This window comes from Falco punctatus (assembly GCF_963210335.1).
Source record: "Falco punctatus genome assembly, chromosome: 4".
Classification (NCBI taxonomy): Eukaryota; Metazoa; Chordata; class Aves; order Falconiformes; family Falconidae; genus Falco; species Falco punctatus.
The window spans coordinates 14,224,128-14,251,879 of NC_137583.1; the positions used below are offsets into that span (position 1 = coordinate 14,224,128).

General features: G+C 37.0%; 1 protein-coding gene across 1 annotated transcript in view; it reads left to right on the forward strand.

Annotated features, from left to right (window-relative positions):
* The window catches only part of PRKAR2A (protein kinase cAMP-dependent type II regulatory subunit alpha), a 68,081-nt gene that overhangs the window by 10,481 nt on the left and 29,848 nt on the right, over positions 1–27,752 (forward strand). The window contains exon 2 of the mRNA XM_080382907.1: positions 14,782–14,817. Coding sequence (XP_080239033.1) covers positions 14,782–14,817 — 36 coding nt within the window. The remainder of the gene's footprint in view (positions 1–14,781; positions 14,818–27,752) is intronic.

Sequence of the window (27,752 nt, forward strand, 5' to 3'; positions counted from 1 at the left end):
TGTCTTCACCCTCCCTCTTTCCCCAAAATCCTCTTCTTGTCAGATTGCACAGGATGCAATTACTGAAAGTGTATGTGTGTGGGGAGTGGTCCATCAAAATACTTTTTTACATGGAGATTATTCTTTTTACAGTTATACCCTTTTTAAATATATATATAGATGTTGACTTAATATTGTTAGAAGTACAAATCTGAAAGAAGAAAAGATATAAAATACATTGTTTTGAGTTGCGGTACAGAAGTTATTTTTGCTTATGATTTGTTTGTTTATCACAACCTGAAGATTGTCCAGATTAGAAGTTTTAACTTTTTAAATTTTTAAACCATATGTATTTAGAATTTACTCAAATTTATTCATACTTTATTTACTAAAAGAGCCTGTCACCAAATTATATCAGAATAGAACAAGATCCACTTGTGAATTATTGGTGAGTATGATTATACTGGTAATGTAGTAGTACTTCATGTTGTATACACACAGATCACAGAATTGCCAGAGATGTCAGTAATACTTCTGTAGAATCCATGATAGTCTTCTGCATCTTCTGTCACATCACTTTGTGCCACCCCTCAGTCTGCTGGCTGTCATCCTCCCCCAGAGCTGAGGCTGTGCTACTTGCTGTGGTGGTGTGGAAGGGCTGGGTGCGATTCATGTTTTCTTGTCTCCCTAGTAAAGCACCAGACAAGAAAATGAACATGAATTGTAGAGTCAGTTCTGCTCATACAGAGAATCCTGCACCCTAGAGATGAGGGGAAGCAAGGCAGAAAACGTGGTGTCCACCACCACTGTGATTCTGAAGCTATCACTACAGGATAAAGTCATGTCAATCCTGTGCATGTCTCCTATCACTACTGTAGATAAATCTGTGTATAGGACAGAAGTTGTGGCTTGGTGTGATTTTTTTTTTCCTGTATTTGTCTTCGTTTTGCCTATTTTTTTTTTTTTAATAACTGGAAAAGCAATAACTTCTGTTGCAAGTATATCTAGAACTTTTTATAAACAACTGAGCAGGGTTTTCTGGCTTCGGTTATTAAAAAATGTGATATGATGTGTGATACAATTTTTTTCTCCAAATGTATTTTTTTGAACATCTTGTGTATGGGGACACTAGTTCTTTGACTACACTGGTTTTTGTGTTTCACAAATCAACACATCTTCAGTCTTTTTTTAAGCACCTAATTAAGAAAACTGTCAAAATCAGACTTGATGAAGAATTGAGCCAGCTTTTTAAATTGTTGATTTTTGAGAAAGACAGGTTTGAGAAGGGTCATTCACAAACTGTTCAGGCAAGAGTGAGCCTTCAGTGGTGGTTACGTATACAGGATAGAGTGCTAAATCCTAGGTAACAGTGACGTGGGGAAGGATGCAGAGGTTATTGTAGATGATCAGCCGATATTAGATGCCTTTTGTGACACTGGCTAAGAGGGCTAATATATATGTTGACATTTGTTCAGGATGTGGATGCTTGTTGGCTTTTATGTGGCATTAATAGAATAAGAACTTGTTTAGTACATTGCAGGAGGGGCATCACTGAAAAATTTTAAAAATGCCCAAGTGCTTGGTTTGCAAATACGGAGAATATGCCCCTTGTAAGAAATTATAGAATCCCAGGCTATTTCTCAGCTTCTTCTCTTCCTCCCTTGTTCCCCCTTTCCCCTTTGAAAAAATCCAGCCAAACAAATTGAACTGCAACAGCCCAAAGCCTATGCAGTGGTTCTGTCAACGTTTATAGTTACCTACCTGGAAAAAGGATGTCTGAAACTAGAGGGTCCCTGAATGCATTTATCTGCAAATGAAGTTTAGTTCTGTTTGCCTTCTTGCCATTGGAACTTAAACGGGAAGCAAAGTATGAGTTTTAGTGAACGGTTAGGAATCACAGGATGGGTTGAGGTTGGAAGGAACTTCTGGAGCTCATTTTGTCCAGCCACCCTGGTTAATCAGGGCTGTGTAGAGTGGTTGCACAGGTCCATGTCTAGATAGCTTTTAAGTATCCTGAGGAATGGAGACTCCAGAACCAACCTCTCTGGGCAACCTGTGCCAGTGCTTGGTCACCTTGCAGTAAAAATGTGTTTCATCATGTTCAGATGGATCCTCCTGTGTTTCAGTTTGTGCCCATTGGCTCTTGTCCTGCCACTGGTCACCACTGAAAAGAGCCTGGCTATGTTCAGATTGATAAGATCTCCCCTGAGCCTTATCTACTCTAGGCTAACAGTCCCGGCTCTTTCAGCTGGTTCTTATACAAGAGATGCTCCAGTCCCTTCATCATCTTTGTGGCCCTTTGCTGGACTCTCTGTAGTATGTCCATGTCTCTCTTGTACTGGGGAGCCTGGAATTGGACACAGTATACCAGGTGTGGCCTTATCAGGGCTGAGTAGGAGGGAAGGACCACCTCTCAACCTGGCAATCCTGCTCCTAATGCAGCCCAGGATACCATGAAGCTAATATGTCTTAACTAGCAAATACATGTGTACTTTTGCTGTGATTTAAATGTGGATGTGTGAGATTAGGCTCTGAATCAGCTTGAAGTGATGCTTAATGCTGGTGTTTCTAATTGAAATTCCTCTTGCTCTTTTATACAGATCAAATCAGATGGCAGCACAACCCATTTTAGCTTTGTCTTATGCAAAAACACACTAGGTTTCATCATCCAAATCAGTAATGACAGTAGGAATTGGTAATGAAATTAAAAGTGACCCACATAAAGAACGATGGGCTTTTACACGCCTCCTGTTTTAGCTGTAGGATGCTATTCTTAAATCCTACCTAGGTATCTATAATGATACAACCCTGAGCTCAGGTTGACCTGGCAAATATAACAGCGTAACATCCATACTGGGTATATAAAACATCGTGCCCTGTCAGTGTTGCTAGTTGTTTCTGCAGAGCTTTAAATCTTCTCTTCCATATTTTTCTTCTAAATTGCTCTCTTCTGAAGAACTAGTTCAGTTATAGTTGTTTCTTACTGTCTGTCACATGAGATACAGTACCTGACTGTGAGAGTGACTCTAATCTGTTTTATCCGAGACTGTAAATAGCTCAGAGGCAAAAGAAAAAGCTTCTTAGGCTGCATCTCATCTGTAACTGCCCACGTTAGTTCTTCCTTTCTGTTCTAGTGCAAACTTGAGCAGATCAGCTGTGTATCACTGATGAAAAAGCCAAGACCAACCCTTTTTTCCTTTGCATTGAAGCAGATTGGACGTGCAGCTACAAATGGTGGTCATCAGTTAGCTTGTTGTATGCTCAGGTTTGGGACTGAAACCCTCCTCTGTCCTCTGATTCTTTTTTCCTTTATTGCCCTTCTACCATAATGTGTTTTGAAATGGTGATGGATGTACAAGTACAGGCTTGAGACTGATGATGTGTGTATGCCCTGAGCACAAACAATTGAGTCTTCCCCTTCTGTGTAATTTACTTATTTGTGTTGGAAGCTGTACTGAGGCTAAGCAGTATCCGTTAAGCCAATTAGTCTTATCAGGGAAGGGCACTAGGGTTAGAACTGTTGGATCACAATGGCTTTCTGTTCTGTTGTTGTCTTTACATGTGTAATTATTTTTGTGGTGACATGGTTAGATTTGTGTAAAAGTTTGTTATACTGTGGCGTATATGGTGGAAGATGTATATTTCCCTATGAAAATGTATATTTCATGAAAAGCAAGTGTATACAACATGTATATGTATTGCAGCATGTATATGATCAGTTTGGTGGTGTAACTACTAGTTGCTTGTCCTGGACAAAATCTTAAATTGTCTATGTATACACACATGTACATTTTTCTATATATGTTGCTGATCACTGTCCCATTTGTCAGAAACTTACAGAAGAGTACAAGGTGAAAATACATAGATGATTGTGAACATGTAGTTTTATGTTACCATGGTTTGGCAAGGATTTGAAGCAAACGATGATGCTGTTAACTCAGGGTTGTTTGTTTCTGAAAAAAGGTAAGTAACTATATTGTTCATTCTAGAATATTTAGTCTGACATTTTAGGAACCTGTCTTAAATCACTGAGCACACCTGTTAATTGAATAATTTTTCTCAGGTGCTCTTATATGGTTAGCAATGCTTGAGTTTGTGATTTTTATAAATGCTTCAAGCTTCATTACACAATTTCAGTTGCAATGAAGTCTGGTTTTCTTTGTCCTCTTATGCATAAGTTAAATTTGCATAGATATTTATCATAATGAAAGATGTGAGTGTTCAGTTGTATCAATTTGTTGTCTCTGACAATTACGGGTGACTATAAACCATATTTTGCTTATAAGTGGTTTAAGGTGCTAGTAAACTATATCAGGTATGGATGGCATTGTAGAACTGTTTCATGGTAGTAAATATTTGATTTTTCTCAAGATACCTTTTATGTCCTGATACCACGTTATTTAAAGACATTATCAGTCTCGGTAGGACCTTATACTAAGCCTGCCAAGCAGCTGCCAAGTGCAGATAGCCAACATTTACATTCAGTGTTGTGTGTTGGTAGCTGTGACATGATTCCAATTAAAAGCTTGGTCTGCACACTGCAGATGTCTTCTGAATATTAATGTGTACTACAGACAGAGCAGATGGAATCTCTCTAAAATACAATGCAGTGAATGTAAAATTAAGGTTGGCTTTCTGGTGGAAACTGAGAGGCAGTCAAAATTATTTTTTTCTTTGTTTTTCATTGCTAAACCACAAGAGTACCTGTGTATTGTCATATTTTTTTCTACATATAATAGGAAATAATTATGCATCTAATTAAAAGTACAGCATTGTGCCTTATTGAAATTGTCTTAAATGACAAACGTACCTAGAAAAATATTAGGAATGCATGCAACATTTGCTGTGTCTTAAAATATGCCTCTACCTAAAGGACAGATATGAGGCAATAGATGATAATTGAAATACAGGATTCTGTGAGTTATCTGAGGACTTTTTCATTGAGAAAGGCTGTATAAAAGTACATATAAGTGTGTGTGTTTAATTGGGATGTGAAGATGTTACGTGAGGAGTATTAGGAAAAAAGTTTGCCCTGGACAGGAAGGGTAGTATAAAACTGGGAAATGAAGTGTGACAAGAATATCAGTGGTGCACTGTAATGTAGCATGTTGCAAACGCAGAGTTAGCTGTCAGAAGACAGCAGTGGTCCAGCTTTGAGAGTGTGTGGATTAATTACTTAAGTATTTACCATGCTTCTATGGCAGTCCCTGAGATACGGGGTAAAGCCTTGACAGTAGGAATGTATTAGAAGCCTTGGAAATTACAGGGTAAGTGTAGTATTGAAACAGAAATTAGAAGGATTTCTGTGTGAGTGGGAACTGTAACATGTCTTTGCTGCTGCAGTTGTCTTCCCTCAGGCAGAATGCAGGTGTCTTGAGAAGGGAATGAATGGTTGGGTACCAGGGGAAGAGGTTATAGAAAAGGCAATGGCAGGGGTGTGAAGTACATAAATCCAGTCCATAGTTTAACTGGCTAGTGTTATTAACGTAGCTGACATGCTTGTCTCCCACCCTTTTCATACTTAATTTTACAATAGCTTATACCTGAGGCTGTGTAAACACTAAAGCCAGTGCCAGTGATTGCATTTTCCACTTCATCCATATTACTTTAATGAAGATTTCCCCCCAGATCTCCATTTGGATAATGTTTGGCTATTGTAGTTATATTGCCTGTCTAGTATTTCTCTCAGTTACTGGCCTATCTGTAAAGCAGAGGTTCCTGGTTTCTGCAGGGGTACTTAGCTAAGCAATATACGTATACGTTCAGAGAAGTTGGCTGTGTGCTGTTCCCAAGGATAATACTCATGGAGTAAGAGTGTTTTTAAGATCTAGACCACTGATTTTAGTGAGACTGAGAGCAGAATTGTTGATGAGGTTTAGAAGAGGACAGCAGGGTCCGGGTACTGTCAGAGTGAGGCAGAGCTGCGTCTGGACCTCACTCGAGCTGGTTTTGCTGGTGTTGTCCCAGACCACAGGTATGGGTGCCATTTCCCTTAGGGAGGAGTGTAGGGAGGAGCCTTCAGTGGCTTGTTGCTCTCATTAAAGTTTTCATAATGTTTAATGCACAGTTGTTCAGGAGGAGTTGTTTAATTAGGCTTCTGGAAATGGAAAACAAGTAGTCTTGGCTGATTTTAGTGGCAGGTCAGAAGTAGTGACTGAGACAATGTTCTTCAGGGCATGAGTTATGTATGACATACATGACTTACGTATCTTAAACTTAACAGTGGTGCTTTACTGTGATAGAATGCAAATTTAGTAATAGTGAAATGTATAAAAATGTCTCAGGTTTATGTTGGGTTTTTGTGTTTTTTTTTTTTTTTGCTTTCTTTACATTGCATCCACCTGTTTACAGTTCATTAATCTATGGAATGAGATTTATGCAAGAGATGCAGGTGGAAATAATAAAAATGAAGTAGCTTACTGGACATAGTTAAATGACATTTTTCTTGTGACATTTAGAAATTATCTTCAGGACTTCCAAGTATGTTTGGTGAAACTCAGCTTTCCAAATAAACCAAGAGAGGTTTAAGTATTTTTAATTTGTGACATAGAGCAATGACTTCGCACCTTTTAACCAATCAAAGGATAAAAATCTGACCAAAAATCTTTAGGGTATGATGTTTTAAGGGAAATGAAGATGTGAAGTTATCTGTGTCCCAGAAATCAAAGCCATAGTAAAAACAGATGAAGTATGAAAGCATTGCTTTAAGAGAGCTGTGCTTGTCTGGGTCAAATGTTGCTTTGAACAGCACTTTGGAAGTTTCTACCAAAAATATTTCAGGCAAAGTTTGTCTTCATTATGTTTCAAAGACTTTAAGCTCCCTGAAGTATTAATCCTCCTGCCTAAATATATCTATGATTCCGTGAAATAGGGGTGAAGTTTGAAAACAGGACTGGTAAGATAGAAGGGAAGAGGCAGGAGACATGGAAGAGGCTGTCTTTCCTTTGCCACTGCACTTAGACATGAGGGTGGGTTGCTCATGTTTCTTACTGGCCTGGTGATTCCCTAGATAAAGTGCAACTGTGTTTTCCTGTATGAAGCATTTATTTTAAGGTAACTTGCCTGAGTAATTTCTCCTTGATGTGATGTTTCTTTTACTCTGTAGGCTCATACTCATCTTTGACCCTTTCAGGCTCTTTCCTTTGTCAGAGAATCCCTGTGAAACTCACTCCCAAATATGTTAAGGATCTTTACTTTTTACTATCTACTTAGTGTTGGGTTTGTAAGTTAATTTCATTCTAGCTGTTAAAACTTTTGTGATGTTATTAATATGGCTCCTTTGCTATCCTATCTCTGAAATGCCTTCCCCTTTAAACTCGCTCCTAAAGCCCAAGCAAATTTCCCTTTTTCACTTACTGTGTCTTTCTTGCTTTCCTGTACCCCTGCAGTGTCTTGCCGCCTCTGACAATGCTTGGAAGATTTGTTACTTGCTTCTTAACTTTCCTAATTCTTTGCAGTATCCTTCCTTTTCTGTGCAGTGTATAATTTTGTCTTTCTAATCCTTGAAAAAATGCCCAAGTCTTTCATTTCAGTCCCTGACAATCTGCATTGTAGTATCAGCATATGGCTGTATCTTAAGTCATAAGATGTATCCTTTCAGCTGAGATTGTACCTTAGCACTGGAAATTTGTCTAACTTTGTGTCTGTAAAGCATGTGCATGCCTTATTGCTATCTCTTCATAATGCAGAGTACTCTCAAAAAATCAACACCAAAAAAAAAGTGCTGCTTTTAGCTAGTTTTCTGAGACTTGTCAGCAAGAAATAGGAGAGGGCTGTGTGGGGCATGCCATTGCAATGTCAGATAATGCAGAGTGCTGCTTGGTAGGTGTTCAGTCGTCTGTACTTAGGCTTCAGTCAAGCTGTATTAACTCCTGAATTCTGAGAGCAGGGTTCGCTGCACAGTGGGGTCATAGTCCTTTTTCGTGTTGAATTAATATCTGCTGAGAAACATAATCAAAATAGTACCATGCATAACTGCTCAAATTCAGCCATGAAATGAGAATATTGAAATAGTGATACATTTTTCTAAAATGTCTTTAAAAAAAATATTCTTAACATCTTAGTCAAGAAGTGCTATTATAACCAGATTTCTTTGGGAGTCAAGTACAGATTTATCTTGGAATTTATCAGCTGTTTAAAGTCTGTCCATTCCAGCGTGCATATTAGTTTTTCTTCTGTCTTAAAAAGCAAAAAAGAGCCAACCCAAAATAGCACAACAGCTTTAATAACTTAGTAAACCATCTTTTTTTAACTGGCATAGATGACTGCCTTGTTGACTCAACTTTTTCCTTCCGAGGTAGTTATTATGTTCTGTCAGAGGGGTTCTAAAAAACTCTGAAAGCAAGGAGCTGGGACTCTTTTAAGATGAAGCTTCCATACAGTGTTTTTTCTATTGGTGTCCATAATTTTTAAGTCCAAATTAAAAAAGTCAATTAAATTAGACAAGGATGTGTTACTACTTTAAAAATTATTTTATTAGCTTTTGTTACTGATGAGAGCTACTTTTCAGTACTGGGAATGAAAAGATATGTGCCTTTCTTACCTCTCCTGCAGCAGAGAGGAAAAGTGTTTAATATTAATATAATTTTTGTTGTTGTTTTCCAGCTTAATAGATGTAAAAGTTGCTTACAGAAAAGTGTGCGTACCATACACAAACAACCCTGGACCATGGTTTCCATTTTTTGCCTTTTGTTTTTTAAAAAAGTTCCATGTTCCCTCTGTTCGTCCTCTGAAAAACTCGCTTCCTCCCTAGTGTTCCCTGACCTTTTGTCTTTCTCCAAATATCTGGCATGCTTCAGTTGACACCATCAGAATCTCTCCTGCCTGTCTCTAATGAGGTTCCGAGTTTCCATCCTCTTCTGGGGGTGTGGGGGAATAGAAGGAAAAAAAACCCATAAATAAATACGTGTACCTGTAAAACTCCTGCCCATTTCTGTCTGTTTTGTTTTCTGAAAGAGATGTGATGTATGTATGGACTGTTAGGTTCCAGATCTGCCTCTGAAAAAATTGTAGTAATTTGTAGCCCCACTCATGCTCCCTGCCTTATCAAGCAGAGATGTAGAAAGGGTAAGGAATATGCCATTGTCCAGCAGGGGCATCCTGGAGGAAATTATGGATACATAGCTATTGTATTACTGACAGTCACAGAGAACCCCATTATGTAATTATTTGCTGAAAAACAAATTCAGATGTTTGTTTATTCCAGTACTGCATATCTGATGATGAAAGTCTTGTTTCTTCTGTAGCATTACTTAATTGCTAGAAATTCTATAAAGTTGATACTTTTATCTTTACATTTTCTCACAATTGTGATGGCTTATATTCATGCAAGTCCATTAACATCTTGGTGTGCAGAGAAACAGTTTGACAGCTGTAGTCTAGCACTTCCTTATCGTAACTTGATGTAACATTCCATAGAGACAGTCACGCCTCAGACTGATAATCCACTCTGCTTCTGGTATTTCAGCTTTAATGGTTTATAGTGTCAACTCATGTGTTGTTTGGATAATCATAATTGACTTGTTAAATAAGAACAGTTTACATTCTGTTTCTCTTTTTGTCACTGTTCACATAGGATGATTTTGTGCCGTGATTCAATGGGAAAGTATTCTGGAAATCACTGATTTCTCCTAATTTATTTTAATAAAGGTGGTATTTTATGGCTATGCTCTTTGAATTTATGCAACCTACTATAAACTTTGCTCCACCTTTCATTAGGAAACCTTCAAAAATTGTTGATTAGCATTACACGGAAGATCTGTGTTAAATTTTTGTGTGCACAATAATTTAACTTAGTCTGCTGCTCTAATTGTATCCAGTGTCAGAAACAACCAGCATGTGGGGTTTTTTATTACCCCAGTTTTAATTGGGAAGTGTTCATAGGTCTTAGTAAAAAGTGAAGTGCTTGTGGAGGAAGAAAAATGGTTTTCAAGGTATCCAGTACAGAGTAGTAACATTTAGTACTCTAACGTCATGCCTGGAATGCCAGTTCTTCATTTGTCCCTGAGTGTTTTTCCTGTGACCCTGAACTGATCTTATGAGTTTTATTTATCCTTTCTGTAAGAATTTAATGTTCTTGGTACATGTAAGAAAAGCATAGCAATAGCTGGGAGAATGATTGTTGCGATTTTTCTGTTCATTTCAAGCTTTAGCATCTTCTGTAACTGTACAGTGCTTATGAGTAGTATAAAGAGATAACTTACACCGTTATGCTGGTAGTATAACTTTAAAAATCTTGCTCGTGTTTTTTACCAGTCACTTTTCAGTACACTCACAAAAGGAGGAGTCCTGTGCACTGTAGGAAAAACATTCTTTTAGATCTGATTTGTGAAGTTGGAGAACGATTTTACTGTACCTTTTTTAGCTTAAATACTTTGTTTGCTTGGTTTTGAAAGCAGCAGGGGGAAAAGGTAATATGTGTCCTTTTTATATACTTTTTCACCTATGGGGCTGAGTCTTAACACCATAGTCAGAACTCCCTTGTAAGTTAAGCATGGTGAGCTAAGATCCAGCATCAGATGCTTCAAAGAAAATCTCAATGCCAAAGCAAACTGAAGAATATAGGAGAAATTACTGTTTTGTCACTTTTGGAAGGTATTTAAATAATAGTAATGATAATGATAATAAAAATCTGTATTTGAAGTTAGTGGTTCCCAGCATTATACCATACTGGTCTTTGCTTCTGAAATTTATATCCCTAATTTTTCAAGTGAGAAAACTAAATGGAATGGTGCCACTAACAAGTGGTAGTATAACTGCATGACAGTAGTGCTGTTTGATACAAGGTGCATTTGTGAATTTAACTAACAGAATGTACAATGTTGATTTATTTATGTAAAATATTAAAATCTTACTAAATAAATTGAATGACACAATTACTTTGAGGAAGAAGGGTTATGCAGTCTTTTATTAGCAAATGTGTATGTGACTAATAACTGCAGAGTTAGCTGATTGAAAGTAGTATAAAATGATTTTGAAATTGGGAAGTTGAGCAGCTTTATAGCATTGTTTCTTCTTTGAGTGTTTATGATATATGTGGCATTCATATATATATGTGTGTGTGTGTATGTGTATGTATATATGAATGAATGCCCACTAATTCTTTGGGGATTTTTTTCTTTTTTTTTTCTTTTCTTTTTCCCTGGTGCAAGAGAAGGAGAACAATGAGTGAGGTTGAGTGATACTGACATGAAGTTGATAACTACTTTATTAAAGAAGTATTTGATTTAACCTAGAGAATTGACTGGTTCTAGCAACTGCAGTTGTAAATAAAAAAGCATCCTTACAACCAGAAACCTGTAATCTTTTTCAATCTGAAGCTATTAAGTGCTCCTGTGTAGTGCTTCATTCAGTCTGTGCCTCAGGACAGTGTGGAAGACAGCAACATGTTCAGCAGGCATTTCTGATTTTTCTTGAACAGTGGAATAGGATTGCTGTCCTGAGTCAGTTCTGGCAAAACTGTGGAATGCACAACTTGATCTGCCTTTCCACTGCCGGTGTCACTTGCATTTGGCTGCCAGGGAGGAAACTGGGCTGTTTTGGTCTCTGCTGGTACAATGGTTTAATTTACAGCAGTGTTGTGTTTACCCAATTACTGGGTCTTGGCTCCTGTGAGCCGAGTAAAAGCAGGGACTGTGCCAAAGGTCCCTTTGACATTTTGAACTTGAATATTATTGCACCTGAGGTTTTGACATAATGGAGAGTTTGCAGTGCAATCATCTCGCAGCAAAATCTTTTAATCTTGTTATAGTTTCTGCAGTTGATGTATAACTGGCCTCAGGCATTTATGCGGGAGGGAAATTCTAAATGTAGGTACAAAAAAATAAGGTTGCTTCCCGTTCCAAAGCAACAATTTCTTTTTATTGTTGAAGATATCAGGCCTACTGAGTAGTACCAGCTTGGTGTGCTGGAATCAGTGTGTTCTTGTTAACGCTATAGGCAGAGGTGTGCTCTAATGGCAATGCTGGTGTAAGAGGTTCGTATTAGTTGCTTTTAATTAGATGCCCTTTAGTGTTCAGTCCAGGAAGTAGGCTGGGTTAACTGTAAATGTATTATTCCCTTCTGCCCTATTTAATTTTTTGGAATCTGTCCACAAACTAATCTAGGTGTGTGGGGGATGTTAAGGACTTGTTCTCTTGGCAGTCCTTGATGCCAGGCTTTTCGCCATATACTTCTAATGACAAAACACAAGGATGCCACAGGAGTGGTGATATTGTCTGTGCAATACTGAAAATAGTCAGAAACAAAGAGAGCCTTTAATTGGTAAGGCAGAACAAAAGAAAATTCTTGTTTTCTCTAGTAGAACATGTCATATTTTATCTCTCTAGCATAAAAATAATCATCTTCTGACAATATACAAAAATGAACCTGAAATTTTATACGTGCTAAAACTGTCACTGATGTAAGAAAAGCAAACTATCATTTTAATCTTAAAAGCTTTGTGGAGGCAGAATAATAGTGCTCTCTTAACTGTCCTTAAAAGGTTATTTTTTTTCTCATTGACGCTGATTTGATGACACTGAACCTTGCTATGGAATAAAATAATCAAGATTCTAGAAGAAGCCATAGTCTTTGAAAAGTGGATTTTTTTTTCCGTGGTTCCCAAAGCACATCATAGTTTTCTGTAATATATTAGTTCTGTTCAAAGATGTTCTTAAATGAGTGAGAAATGGATGTAGTAGTCAAAAGGTGGAACAGAAAGTCTGTATGAGCAAGACAGTGTCCAAAATAATATCTTTGCTTACTAAGTGTTGATTAAAAGTGTCTAAATCCATATATGAGACTAATGGAACAGTTAATTGAAATTGTTAGGATTTAGATGAGGTGCTTTTACTGCAAACTTATCGAATTGTTTTGAATTTAGTATTTCTCTTGTTATAGATCACTTTGTAGTGGGAACTGAACTGATTTGGTTTGGTTCTCTTGTTCTTTAGTATCGTAGAACTGGTAGTTATTTGGCTGTGTCTCTAGATGAGTTTTCCTGTTTCTTAAGGTCCAAATTTGCTTGTCAACTTTGAATAATTACTCAGTTAAACTAGCTCAGTAAACCAGAGATAGAATGAATGTTGCAGGGCAAGTTAATGTCTAGAGCAGTGTTCTGTTGCCGCTGGGGGCCACAGGCAGGCCCACATGGAAAAATTAAGAACAGGGTAAAATATATGAATGTCTTAAGTTTTTGGGAAGTTGCATGAGTTTTTTTAATAAACCTGAATGGATCTCTGTTCCAAATGCCTATCTCTCCTTAAGGTGATACAAACTTCTTGCGTCCGTGGTGTCCTTTGACAAGTGAAGTATATGTTGCCCTTGCCTGCAGGAAGGGGTTGCTGCTGTAAAAAATTACTTAAAGGTTTGAAAACAAAGTTTCTTGAATTCTCAGATTTATCATTCAATTTTTAAATTTCTTCAAGCTTGATTTATGAAGCAATGTATCAATTTACTTTTATAAGATTATACCATGTTACAGAAGTTTGTCTCAATCTAAGTTGTAAAATTGAAAATAATCTTGCTTTTAATCCTTACCTTCTTAAGATAAGCATTGTCTCCTTGTTGATAGATCTGGCTGAAAATTCTGTGGAGTTAATGATTATTTTTCCCCCAACCTCTTCTTTCTTCTGATTTCCTTTATCATTACAAAAGAATATAAAATAATAATTTTGATCTTGTTTTTTCTGGTATTATTTTCAGCTATATAGACACAGGGTGGTTGTAAATGCTCAAAAGAAGCTCAGTTCTCATGTATTTGCTAAGAAGGCATCATTCTTGGTATTCTGGTGGTGTTGAGATACTCAAGAGTTTCTAACTTCTAAGAAATGATGGAATTATTTTGGTAGCATGTATTTAATAAATCTGGCTCTGTGGTGCAAGTGTTTTGGTGTGGTATAAAGACTCATCTAATTCTTAAACATTTAAAGAATGGAATGGAAAGGTTGCTCGTTGTATCAGGAAAAATACAGTTATTGGAGGGGAAGAGGAATGGGAAAGCATGAAGTATTTGGAATAAAATTTTTTAGTGATGGAGCATGGTGTTTTGGTTTTGTTCTGGGTGAAGTTTTATAAGTTGATTGTTTTTTATCTTGAGACTGAAGCAACTCACAAAGTCAGTAACTTGGTTACAGTGAAAGGGGGAAAGAATACTGTTTACTGAAGTTGACAATGTCGAAATGTGTGAGCGTAGTGAAAGTCACGAATTTAATTCTAAATTAGAGATAAAGTTTAAATACCTTGTATACTGAACAGTGTGAACAAAGAAGCAATGAAACAATAGATCCTCTGTCTCAGAAATTTTCTATTTAAATGTGTGTCCTCATGGAAGAGAGCTTTGGTCAAGGATAGATGACTGGAGCACTGCCTGAGCAGTTACATGGCTTGTGTTTTGTAGCAGTATAGAATATAGGGTCTGAAGTCGCATCAGCTTTTGATCCATGTTAAATAAGCTAACTTAGTGCTTAAATGTTTTGTAATAATTCTAAGTAAAGTGGGCTTGGAATTAATGATAGGTTAAGGTTGGGTAACCTCTGTAGAGGTATATATTTTTCAGAATGGAGTAAAAAAAAAACCAACCAAAAACCAAACCAAAACCCGCTTACCCTCCATCATAGCATATAATGGCCTTCTAGAATATAGAGTTTTAACTTTGAATAAACACTTATTGGCTGGCAGGTAAGTGGATGAAAGGTTTATATTGAAGCTTTTTTAAAGGAGATTTGTATGGGATTTGTGTAGTAAAAATATATCATGATTATTCAAGACTTTGAATTTGTAATAATAAATAACATTTGTAATTTTGATTTGTTTATTTTGCAGCTCCAGTTGTTAACCGATACAACAGAAGAGTATCAGGTAAGATTTTCTTTCAATAATTTAATGTTTCTGAAAAAGATTTTGAAATGTGTATTTGACTAAAGGAATTACATTAAAAATGACCTTTCTCTTCATCACTGTAGAAACCAATGGGAAGCACAGAGTAGTTTAGAAAATTCTGTGGGTGACCACAGACTACTGAAGTAATTTCAGCAGTAGTCGTGATTCTATCCAGAAAAACTTCCTAGAACTTCTGTGCAACATAGTTATGGCAAAGGCTTGCTTTGCAGTGAATTGAAAAAGTGGCATCTTCTTTCTGTGGAACGAATCTTCCATCTTGCTAGGAATTTTATCTCACGTTAGACTACAGAAATATGGGGGGAGGGGGGTCCCCTCTTGTCTTGTTTTAGCCCCTTGCTTGTGCAACTGATATTTAAAGTTGTGTCTATTCACTTGTTCTGGAGAACAAGTTTTTTGTTTCTTTTCTATCTTAATCAATATGAAACGCTTTAATGAGTAGCTGTTATTCCAAACAAATTCTTTTTAAAGTTTTTTTTGAATGCTGTCATGTGAACAAAATTTCATGTGAGAATGAGAAGATATTACAGTATTTTTCTCATTCGAGGTGCAGATTGCTTTACATGTCGTTTTCTTGCTTCACTTAACTAACATTAGCTGTTATAGAAAGTCGTTACGGTTCTGATTTGAAAAATGCCAATGTTCAGTATTTTCTTTCTAGCTTTCAGTTCAAGTCTATAGTTTTTAGCTTGTGTATATAATCTGACATGTTGTTTGGTATGATGACTATGGTGGGGCATTGTTGATAATTATATATATGGCATATAAATGAGATAAATACATGTTTGACTTTATATACAAAATGTCCTTATACCCATACAGTTGCTTGGGTATGATCAAGGGTATGACTGTATTTATGCCACTACATATACGTAATTGTGAGTATAAGGGCAACTTCATAACTCTTAAATTGACAGTGCTGGTAGTTTTGGTGTATTACAGGAGGAATTAAGGCAAGACAAAACGGTATCTTGAATGGAGTTTGATACTCTGATAGTAAATATTGGAAGTCATACATGGTAGAGTATCTTAATCTGGAGAGTCCCAAGACATTTTCATTTCCCTAATTAAACTAATCCATCCTGGAACCTGCTGATGAATTAAAATCTTACAAATGAGAAGTGAATCCTTCTCAGATTTAAATTTAAATGAAGGCTAATTTATTCCTGAAGTTAAAAAAGTTGAGCCTTAATCAGAGGATATTGTAATCTTTTTGAATTTTCAGTACTGAAATGTAATATTGGTGCTCTCACAGTGCTGAGCTACTCTTAGTTAAAAGCAGATTCCTTCAGTGAAGGGTCTAAAGGTTAATGTGAACAACTAAACAGCAAATGTAAAACTGAATTGTTAATTTATGCAATTAGACTAAGGAGGACTGTTTTGATGCTTAGTAACTCTGATGCTCTAAGAAGAGCTAGAATAATTCAGAGTACATGTTAGAATTCTTCTCACGGAGGCAAACATTAATAGAATACCTGTATTTTACTACTGTGTTAAATACTTTTCAGAATAATAATTAAAAAATAATCTCCACTTTCTGTACACTGTACAGGTGATGATCAGAGTGGGCTTTGTTAAAATGCAAAAGAGATGCAGACAGCATCCATGCATATACAAGGAGACCCCATTTTACTCCTCTTGTCAGGAAAAGTACAGAAAACTGTTTTGGGGTGGGTGGGGAGTGGTTTGTTGGTTTGTTGGGTTTTGGGGATTTTTTTGCACTCCATACCTGCTGTGTCTGTCAAGAAATTACCCAAATAGGAACAAGTCTGGCAGGGTTCTCCTAAGTCATTAAACTCGGCCCCCTACTGTCATAGGCAACCACATTTTATAATCCTGTGCATAAAGTGAATGACAGATTTGTTGGTTTTGGTGCTCTGAATTTGATGTGATTTCCTTGTTAGACATGTTAGGCTTTAAGAATCTTTTCATTCTGTAATTTTTATAAGACTTCTTTTTCTGTATAAACCAACAAATAAAGAATCAACATTGCATTATGGATTACTCAGCATAGTATCTAAATGTATCTATTTCTAACTAATTAAGTAAAGCAGAACAAACCATGGAGAAGAAAAGCTTACACAATTATTAGGTTTTTTTAATTGCATTTAGTGTTTTGTTTTCTGACCTTCTATTCAGAAGAACTTTCTGCTAGTCCATGTGGAGCCTTGTCAGTCCTACCAGCTATTGTTGTATTTCCAGTGCAGCGTATGCTTATAAGAGGAGTAAAGAGCAGAGCTAAAATGTTTGCTGGTATCAAGATTTACATGCACAAAATTGTAGATTTACAGTATTCTAGAAGAACAAAATATGAGAAGATTTTAAAAACTGACATTGGACATGCTGAAGAAAAGACTTAAAATTTGAGCGAGAGCTTTTCTTCTAAGCATTTGGCTGTCTAGGGAATTACTGCGTTGCTTTTATTGTTCAGTAGGTCAAGAATGGAAGTTAGGAAAAATATAATTCTAAAGGAAAAGATGATAAAGTAATTGTCTGCATTATACATACAGTTTAGGACAGGCTAATAATTGTTCTGGTAGACAATTCAACTAGATATGTTCTTGGTGACTAACAGTTGTTTATGACCCTCTTACCAGAGCAGTTACAGAATATCTTTTAAATTGCTTTATTAATGTTCTCAATATTAAATTTGGAGTGTTTACTCCTGGTCAGTTATGATTAGCTGCCTAAAGATAACAGGCTGGTGATGATTCCCTTGGTGCAGTAATGCAAATTCCAAGGATGCATAAACCCATAGAAAAAACCCTGTTGTAATGATTAGTGGATTTTCATTTAGGTGTTTAGTAATGAAACATCTAAACCTGTGACTTTTAACTGTACTGGCAAACATTACTTTAATGATTCTAAATATTTAGCTGTCTTTTAAGACTTAGTCAAAATATAAGTTTTCTGACAAAGGGAAGGAAGTGCTAAGGAAGTTTATTTTTGCACTTTTTGAAAACTCTGAGCAAATTAGTTTACTTCTAGCTTATGCAGTACCTCAGTAAAATACCTCAAGAAATTTGAATTTAAGGAAACAGCTTGACAAATGGTAATCTATTAGAAAGGTCAAGCTGACCCTGTACATTATGTTGTTTAGATTTTTTGGCAAAAATAAGAATGAATTTTATTTCTGCATTTCTCAAATCATTGACCAAAAGTGATGATACTGCTTTCATATCCCATAAGTGATAGTAGCACATTCTCACATGCTACTTCTTTCTCACCCTGCAGTACTGAGAATGTGGGGATTCAATCTGCTCACTTTTGCTCCCCATTTCTGCAACATTTGCTACTTGCTCATCTCCTACGTTGATGTGTTCCCTGAGGCGCAGGGATAATGTTCGCTTGCTTGCTTGCCATTAAGCTCTTCCCAACAGTTTGACAGCTATGAAGGCTCTGCAGGAATCCCATTTGCTTTTTGACCAGAGAAGCATGGCTTTGTGTGCTGGTCACAGATTCAGCCAGCAAAGCAGGAGTCTGTGGGTGGGAGAGTGAGAAACTCCATTGACTGTGCAGCAGGGTCATCCTGGAGAAGGAGGACTTGTCTAATCATGTTCATGGAATTATTTATAGAAGTGCAGAGTAGCGGAGTAGTGTTCTCATTAACAGAAAGAGCCTTTTCCAGGAAATGCTAGGAGGGAGAAAGAGAAATGAGAGCTTGATGTTCCCCTAGAAATTTATCTAATGAGTAGATTGTGTGTAGCATGTCTGGCGATGTAACATGTTGAGGTTCCGTGGCATGCGCACAAACCCCAAGCGTTGTGTCAGTAAGTTCTAATTTGTATATAAGCTGGTGGCTAACTTGATTAAAATAATCCTCTGTTTGCAAAATCATAAGCTATCCTTATGTAGAAACTAAAAAGAAAAAAAAAATCAAACCCAACCCACTAATTTTAAAATCTCCTTAGCTATAGGATGCCACAGACTATGATGCCATGGGCAATTTCAGTGCTAATTACCCAGTGAAACAGTCTCCTTGCTGCTGCTTTAAGTGAATTGGCAATGTCTGAGCCTTCTGCTAGATAACTTGTGTTACATGGCTTGCTGACTGACTTGGTCTGCCCAGGCTTGGTTTGGATGGCCTGAAAACCATACAGATTCCTTCCTCCCAAGAGCTGGACTGTGCTGAAATTCATACTTGCTTGATTACATTTCTTGATCTTCCTCCAGGTACAGGGGCTCCTGACAAGCTTTTTGTTAGTCACTTCCTTTTCTGTAGTGAAAGAGACTGCAGAGAATGCCAGAATCTCAGCCCTTGGTTAGTGACTAAAGGGTGCAGGCAGGTGGGAGAAATCACAAGGAATAATATCAAAGCTATTTCAAAACTAGAGGGAAGTCAGCATTGATATTTGTCCCACTCTAACAACTGATACATAACACTGAAGAGAATTCTGCTCCTGGCAATATATGAATGAAAGTTAATTGTGGTTTTGGAACGAAGTGTGTGACGCCTACTACAGTCTCACTTGAGCATAGTTTCTCCTGTTTTAGTTTTAGCATGTTTCAGAAAAGTAAAGTTTTTTGCTAGATTTCTGTATTGCCATTTCTAGACACCTTTGATTCATTCCACAGAACACCCACTCTCCAGCAGACTTGCTGACTTCTTCATGGGATAGAAAAAAAATCTGGCAAAATGTGACACCCATACCATACATGTGTGACAGAATGTTTTCATCCGTTTTCTCCTATTATTTCTGTTTATCTGAGTGAGCTGGTATAATTTTCTCTCTTGCATATGCCTGTACTCCCTCTTTAATCTTCTTTTGGCCTCTGTGGGATTGGAATGAGATTAGTTTTCACATTCAACTATATAAGCAGAATAATTGAATTATTTAATGTAGGGAAGCAATATATGGTAGTTATTTTCCTAATATTTTTATACCAGCAAAGAAACATGATTCAGGATTTGTGACTAGTTTCATGTTAGTATAAAAAGTAATCAAATGAACAAGAGTTGCTTCAGTTAGTCCCTTTGGTCGGGCAGCTTTCAGCAGGGACTCGGTGAGAACGATCAAATCTGCTGTCCCTGGAATCGGGTGTGAAGTCCTCTCCTAAGATATGATTGCTGAATAAATATTTTTTTGTTTTTTGTATATCTGTAGAGGATAATTTTGTTTGAATGTTACTGAATCCTGTTTTCCCATCTATAGTGAACATTAATATTGGGTTTGGAATTGGTATTGTGGATGTTTCTCATTTCTCTAGCAATCTGATATGACAGTGTGGTTTGGTGGTTTTTTTTTTTTCTTTCATCTTCATGTAACACTTTAACATGCTATCTTTAGAGGGTGTAGGTATAGAATTTTGTATTTGAATGTGTAAATCAGTGTTCGCTGACAGTTTGTGGCTTTTTCTTTCCTCATAAGATAAACTTCCTTAAGAGGCCTGTATGACCATTGGTTCTTCAAACTCACTGGTTCTACTTTTTGACAGTGGGGGACTCTTTGCCTTGAACTCTTCATTCTTCTGGCTCCTACCAAAGATGAGCAGTCATATCATAAAGTAGATGTGTGGTTAAAATCTAATATGTCTCTGGGCTTTCTAGTGAGATACAGCATTTTCTTCACAAAATGGCAAGTTGAGATGTCAGGATATGATATTACACATGGTAAAATTGTTTTAGTAGCTGTTAGCTTTTCAAAATTACAGTTTTAAAAAAATAATTTTCTAAGAAAGCTTTTATGTTGTTGCCACGCAGCATGTTAGTATTTACAAAAATACCATTTTGTGATCATGTTAAATTACAATATCTGAATAGTAGCAAAAAAGCAAGAAGCAAGACTGACTTTGGGAGCTTGTTTTGAGTATTTTCTCTTGCAGAATACTATCTACTACTTCAGTGATAAAAATCTCATCAGTTCAAATCATCAAGGGGGGAAGACTGAGTGACATTCTCCTTGCCGTTCTTTTTGCTTTCTACCTACCAGACTATCTGATTATCAGAGGATGACTTGAAAATCATGATCTGGTTTCTTCTCTTGCAGCTACTTAATGAGTTTCTGTATTGATTATTCACCATCTTACAAAACTTGACGGCATAATAACTTCTGCTGAAAGGTTTTCAGGCAGATGATAAATTGTAAGAGACTTTTGAGTTAAAAAATTCACATTTTTACGAATGGCAGCTTCTATAATTTTTGTGCTAGCCCTAAGGGTTGCAAAACTGTTATCATAACTAGAGTGAAAATAATTCATTTTGAAAAATGTTGATATGAGCAAAAGCCAAGTGTGTGGGATGACAAATGAAAGTGGTGATAAATTGTGTGGGTGTCCTCCTGTAAGAAAGTGCCTGAATCATTATTCATTAAAAAAAATAAAGCTTGTTTTCTCTGTTTGCAATATTGGGACTTATTTATAAATTCTTGGCATGTAATTGGCATTCAGTGAATAACGAAAAGCTTATTTTTGGAAATTAACAGTTGAGACTTCACAATTACTTGGATTTCACACTATGGTGAATACTTCTGCTTGTAATTTTGCTAGATGTTTTTATGATATAAAGAAATAAAACACTCAAACATCTTTATCTAAAAGTTAAGTCACTGCAGTACCTGGTCAGATGAAATCTGATCCAGTCTACTCAGTGCAAGTGTAAGTGAACAGAAGTGCTACAGTAGAGTAGAATTCATCCAGTTTTCCTCTTTTTTTTTTAATATTATTTATTCTTTCTAAACAATTGTTCATACTTACAGTGATACATAATGATTAGTAATTGTTCATCTGGAGTCAAATATTTTAACTTAAATTAGTCCTTATTAATTGGGAGAATAAGGTACAGCTATGCATATTTATTATGCAATTAATGCAGTAAGGACCGGTTTTTCAGAAGTGTGCAGGTGATTACTTTTCATTAATTCTTTTACATTAAATATCTTTCAAAAGCCTATGTAAATGCTAGGCCATATCTTTAGATAAATAAACACTTTTGACAATATCAGCCTTCAGATGATTTTTTTAAAATAAAATGTCATTCTGTCAGTTTTTGATGGGTTGGAATTTAATTTTCTTTTTTTAAGGTGAGATGGAAAAGAGGAGAATTGCCGTTTTTTCCCCTTTTGTTGTGAACCCCAGCTGTTTTTTGACATGTGAATTAAAGCCCAAATGAAAATATTACTGCGTGGTTTGCTGTGCACAAGAAACTGAAAGCAGATACACTAGAGGAAATCTCAATGCATGTCATAATACAGGCTAAAGAGGCAGTTTTTTACTTAGTGCAAAAAATGGTGCTGTGATATGTGTGTGTGTGTATATCTATATCTATATCTGTGGAGTGACCTCGGGAGCTAAATGTGTTTTTCATTTTTCTTGTGACTACATAAGGCCGCACTTTCTCCCTTCTTTAATATAAAATTTTAGACAAAGTCTTAGATGTTATGCTCTTATACTGGTTAATAAACTCATGGCAAGTTTAGGTTGCTGTAACTTCAGATTAAATATGAAATTGATTGGATAGTTAATGTAGAACAGAAGAGTTTAAACATACTTGATTTAAATATGACAGGATATCCCATGTATTTTCAGAAACTTTACTGTCATTTTTAACACCAGAACACCTTCATGAGACTGTGTGTACTCCAAATAATGCAAAGCTTTAATCAGCATGCTTAAAAACTAGCTGCAGGGAATATAATGGCTTTAAAGCAAACTCAGCTGGGAGTTGCTGTGAGCACTTTTATAGTGCTCTCATTTAGAGAGACTTAAATCAGGGCTTGAGTTTGGGACATGGCTTGTGCGTGGGTACTAGGCTGCCTGAAGCACTTAACTGATTTGGATTAGCGTGTCTGAATGTGTGTTTTTCCCATGTCTCCAAAATTTGGGATAGGAACAAGTCTGATCTTTGTAAACTCACTAACCTTCTGTGAGAAACACAGAACAAAGTGGTTATAAATAAAGCACACAAGTTCTAACTGACGACGTTCTGGCTGATATTAGTGTATTTCTTCCAACTGTGTATTTCCTCTAAATGAAATCCATTTGTTCAATGAGCCACTGAAGTTAAGAGTTGACTCATCCTGAAGATGAGTTCCATCAAGTCAATAGTTACGCCTTCCCCCTTAATAGCAGTCACCAGGGCATCTGAGTTGCTCAGTAGCTGCACAGACATGGGGGTAGTTAGCTGCTGGGTTTTCCTTCAAGAATTTGACAGTCTGTTTCCGTTTCCCTGGCTTTGCCTGCGTGTCAGGGCAGCATGCGGTCCTTTCAAAGCACAGGGACCTGGGGGCTGGCTCATCGTTGCTCTGCACACAATCCCTTTGTGTCAAAGCCATGCTAGTTCTGTATTGTTCCTTGTCACTACAGGTAAATAGGTATTACTTGTTCCATTGGGGGGGTGGGGGGGGTGGTGTAATGTGATTTTTAATCTTCTTGGACATTCTGTAGAAATCTTTAAAAATCATATCTGAGTTGTTGAACCATTAATTTCAGAAATGCCTTCTAAGACTTTGACATCCTTCAATTCTCTGTCACGACAGATGTCAGAAAGATGTGTGTAACATAATTGCTAAATACCTGCTCTGCTTTAACACAGAAGTGCTTCAGTGCATTTTTCCCAAGATGCTGGTGGTTCTTTTAAAATATTACATGCCTTACTGCAGGATTAGCATTCACATATTAAAATTGCAAGTGTGAAAACCAAAAATGCATTGGTCTGGAATCTGAAAGATAATTTCTTATTTCTAGACTGGAAAAACACTTTTTCTGTTTTATTCCTCAGCTGGCTTCTCTCTATCTACTGTTTGCAACTAAAAGCCTGTAAGATTTTTTTTAAAGGTATATATTTGAGGCGTTTCATGAAACTTGTGGTGTTTTGATGTAAACTGAATGTAAAATGAACATTCTTCATCCTGTTTTAAACAGAGATAAAGTTTCACTGCGTTTATCAGGCACATAAACATTATTGGTGCTTAATTTCTGGTTTTATCTGCCTTGCTTTCGTACCCATTTAAAATGTGGCAAGATTTGTGTGATGGGCTAAAACAGAAGATCATTAAAGCAGAAGGCTTGCTTCTGCAATTGTGAATCTGGGTGCTCTGAAATAGTAGTAGCATCATGTTTTCCAGGAGACCTTTTTTATGGATGACTATCTCATCGGTAAGGCTCTCTTAGAAGGCTTGAACAAGGTCAGCAGCATGTTTATTCATTTCAGTCTTCTGGTTTCTTAACTTGCAAGAATAAAGCTTGCTTCATTTGAGTTTCTCAGGCTGTACCACAGGGAAGAATAATATCTAAATCTAAAATACCCTGTTGCCATTTTAAGACTTTTGTTTAAGTGTCGTAAAGGGAGTTGGAAACAGAAGTAGCAAACTGTAAATTACTGTTTAAGGTTGAAGGGGCAGTATTTTGGGTTTGGTTGTTACCTTGTCAGGGCTGTGAACTCCTTTGATCTGCCACATGGAAAGCTTTCTTATTTTTAATTGGTGCTCCAGCATGATGGAAAGCTTGTTGTTGTTTTTATTTTTCATGCAGACTCACCTTTTACTGCAAGGTCCAGAGCACACTAGTGTCTGATGGGATCCTGGGCTCTACTGTTATGAATAGAGACATGGAAGCCACAAGTGCAGGAGCCCTAGTTGTGACTGACTTGTCTGTTGGCTTCTCCAGCTGTACAAGAGAGATACTATTTGCAGAGTGCTATATTTTATCTACAGAGTGCTTTCATGATAAGTCCGCTGTGAATTATAGCATTGCAAATTATCAAAAATTTCAGTCTAAGAATTACCTAGTATTATTGGAATGTATGCACAAATGTGTATTTTTGCCGGTGTTTTATTCTGTGAAACAAAGTAGCCTCATGACTATATTATTCTCTAGCACCTGGCTTCTGTGAGGTGGGAAGATAAGACCCTTTAACCACTTGTGAGCTCATAAAATGGAAGGATAATCTAAAGCACTTTGCATAACTCATACATAAAAGGATTAGGTAAGAGTTGTGCTTCTATATAATGAAACGGGTGACTACATAAATCAAATACAATGATAAACAGCTGTTGGTTTAATTAAAAAAAAAAAGGAAGAAAGGCAAATTTCGTGTTCATCTGGTTGTATCAAAGCAGTAGGAGAGAAGCTGAAGAGAGTTCTGTCCTCAGCCCTGCATTGGTGCAAGGTTTTTTTTTTAATTGCTCCTGCATAGGAGGAGGATTTAAATGAAGATATACAGGCTGAGGATTGTCTTCTGAATTTTCCTTGCAGTTCAGTAGGATGCCTTCTCCCCCCTAACTTGCCTCTTTTCTTTGACAGGAAATGTTTTCCCATAATAGATCCCAGCAGCGGGTTCTCAGGCATGCTGAGTTGAGGAGCCTTTGGTCTGCTACTTGCCTATTGCTACATGCCCCTGCGATGGGTGGGATGGCCTGCCAGTTCCCTTGGGGTGGTTTTCAGACTCTGTGCTGTATGTTGCAGGAGTTAAAACAGAAACCCAAATCCTGAACAAAGCCTACCTAGAAATAATAATGAAGTAGGAATGCATTGTATTGTAAGTTAAAAATGCTTTAAGTTTGTCTTTACTGCTTCAACTAGATTTTATTGTTTGCACATAATGCTTTCATTATATGTACGAGAAGATATAAATCTAAAAGAGACTGTGATTATTTACTTTCCATTTATTATTCTAGGGTTTTCATCATGAAAGTTCTAGTTTGCCCATAGGGAAATGTAATTTTAAATACTTGGCAGATCTTCCTGTAGTAGAAAAAAATATTTAATTTTAATGGCTGTTCTGCTGTAGTGCATTTCTGAATTGTTTTAGTCTTATTTCTGATGATAAAGCCTTTTAAATAAACTTAAAACCACATTTTTATTAATCTATATTAATTTAGTAAAATACTTGAAAAAATGCATTAAGAATATATAAAACAAATGTACATATTGAAATAGTTGTCAATCCGTTTTTAAATTGTCATAATTTTACATTGCCTGTACTTGGACATCTTGGGAGAAAAGATATCTCTGTGTGTAGAGCTGGATTTCCTGCAAAGAAAAAAACCCCACACTATCATAAAAGGTGGCATTTATAATTGATTATGCAGTCTGTTCTGAACTCGTGACTGAAATGTAGTATGAAGTAGGAGTGTGTGACACTGGCATTACGGTTTTATCACATGCCATTGTCACTGGAACTGCTGCATTTCTGTCTTGATGGAAAGAAAACAAGCTGGAGAAGCCCGATTTAGGCAACGCTGCTGGAATGTATGTAATCATACTGCGGGAATGGTTGTCAAAGGTTTCTAAAGGCGAGGATAGCAAGCGCTGTAATGCATTGTCCAGGTCTCTTAAATGCCCCAACCTCTCTGGGCAAAAACATCTATCCAGAATTGTGCCTTGGGGTAGCTGTGGAGTAGGGTGGATCCTTTCCAGCTCTGCCTGTGACCTCAGTTTTACTACTTTAATAAATTAGCGGACCTTGAGAAATAGCGATAACATCCATGTCAGAGATGGGCATTTTCAAGTTGAATGAGGGGTATAAGCAAAGCTTTGGGTAAGCCAGGTGAATGTTTTCACCTGTTCCTGTGTATGTCAATAGAAAGGGGAGGCAACGCTGGCTTTTCGCAGAGCTGGGTGAAGCAGTGCAGGGTTTTAGGCCTTTACAGGCTTATCAGTGTGTCGTAGGTTTCTTTTCCCCGACAAAATTACCTGTGCAGCTTTCCAGCCTGAGCAAGCTTTGGGAGTGTGTGTGGAGCTGCGCCTGAACCTGTAATCTTTGCTGGACTGAGCTAGTTTGGCACAGCCATGCTGGGTGACTTTGTGTCTTCGTAGTTAATCTGTAACACAGAACAACTCTGCCTGTGAAGAACAGTTGATTTTATTTTAGTTTCCTTTTAACTTCAAATTAAATTTGAAGCTGTTTCCAGAACTGAAAATCCATTCTTTTCCTTTGCCACCTAAATTAATTATTTTTAAATACTTCTCAACTGAAAAATCTTACACATGATTTAACACACATGACCATGCAGGTGGTTGTGTGTTTGAATATGCTACGTTGGTATTTGGCAAAGATTTGAGGGGGGTATTTTTTGCTCAAGTCCCAGTCATTGTAAGTCCTGTCTCTGTTATGCCTTCTTGAGAATTAAGAGTGAAGTCAAGAGGTGGTACTGCTGTGGGTACTTGTGCATCTGGGTATTTTTATGTGTCACATAAAGTAAAAGAAAAGGACCAGAGAAAGACCTGAGATCTGAGTTTTGGGCTGGTGCAATGACATTATTTTTAACTAAAAACTTACAGTTGATTTCAGTCAGTTCTCATTAGTACATTGAAGGCTGAAACAGCTGATTTTTCCTGCAGATGGTCTAAATGTTTTTCAGGTTTCAGTGTTGCTTTTCATTCTGTCATAAATGTGAAAATTGTTCAGGTAGTGCAAATGGGTGCAGGTTCTGTTTCTCACTTGCTGAATCGAGGTATGAATCTGTCTGCTTTGATGTGAGATCTTTAACTTGGGAAACAAAGTGCAGTTTCTAAATCAAAAAGTTCTGAGCTATCCAACAACAGGAGAGGAAACTTGAAGTTGTTTTCCAAGTGCAGAAAATCACGTTAAGCTGTGCCAGCAAAGACCTATGTATAAGCTCTGTTTAAGCTTCCCAAGTTCATCTCAACTGCGTCGTTTTGGAAGTGCCTGCTCTAGCAAGCACTGTCAGAGAGAATGACGAGCCACTGGAAGTGGTTGCCTTTCCAGCTGGCATAGTGCTCCCAGAAGTGGCTATGCATCTGCCCCTTGAGCGACAGACTTACAAAATGTTTGAAGCTTTGGCAAATTCAAATGCAAAGATAGTCGCCTTAAATGTAGTACAAGATTACTGATCTGAATAAATAACGGGAAAAAATGTTCTGCATGCACTGCTCTGGGTGGACTTTTGTTAATGGGTCTCATAGGATCAATTGGAGGTGATGCATCCTCTCATAAG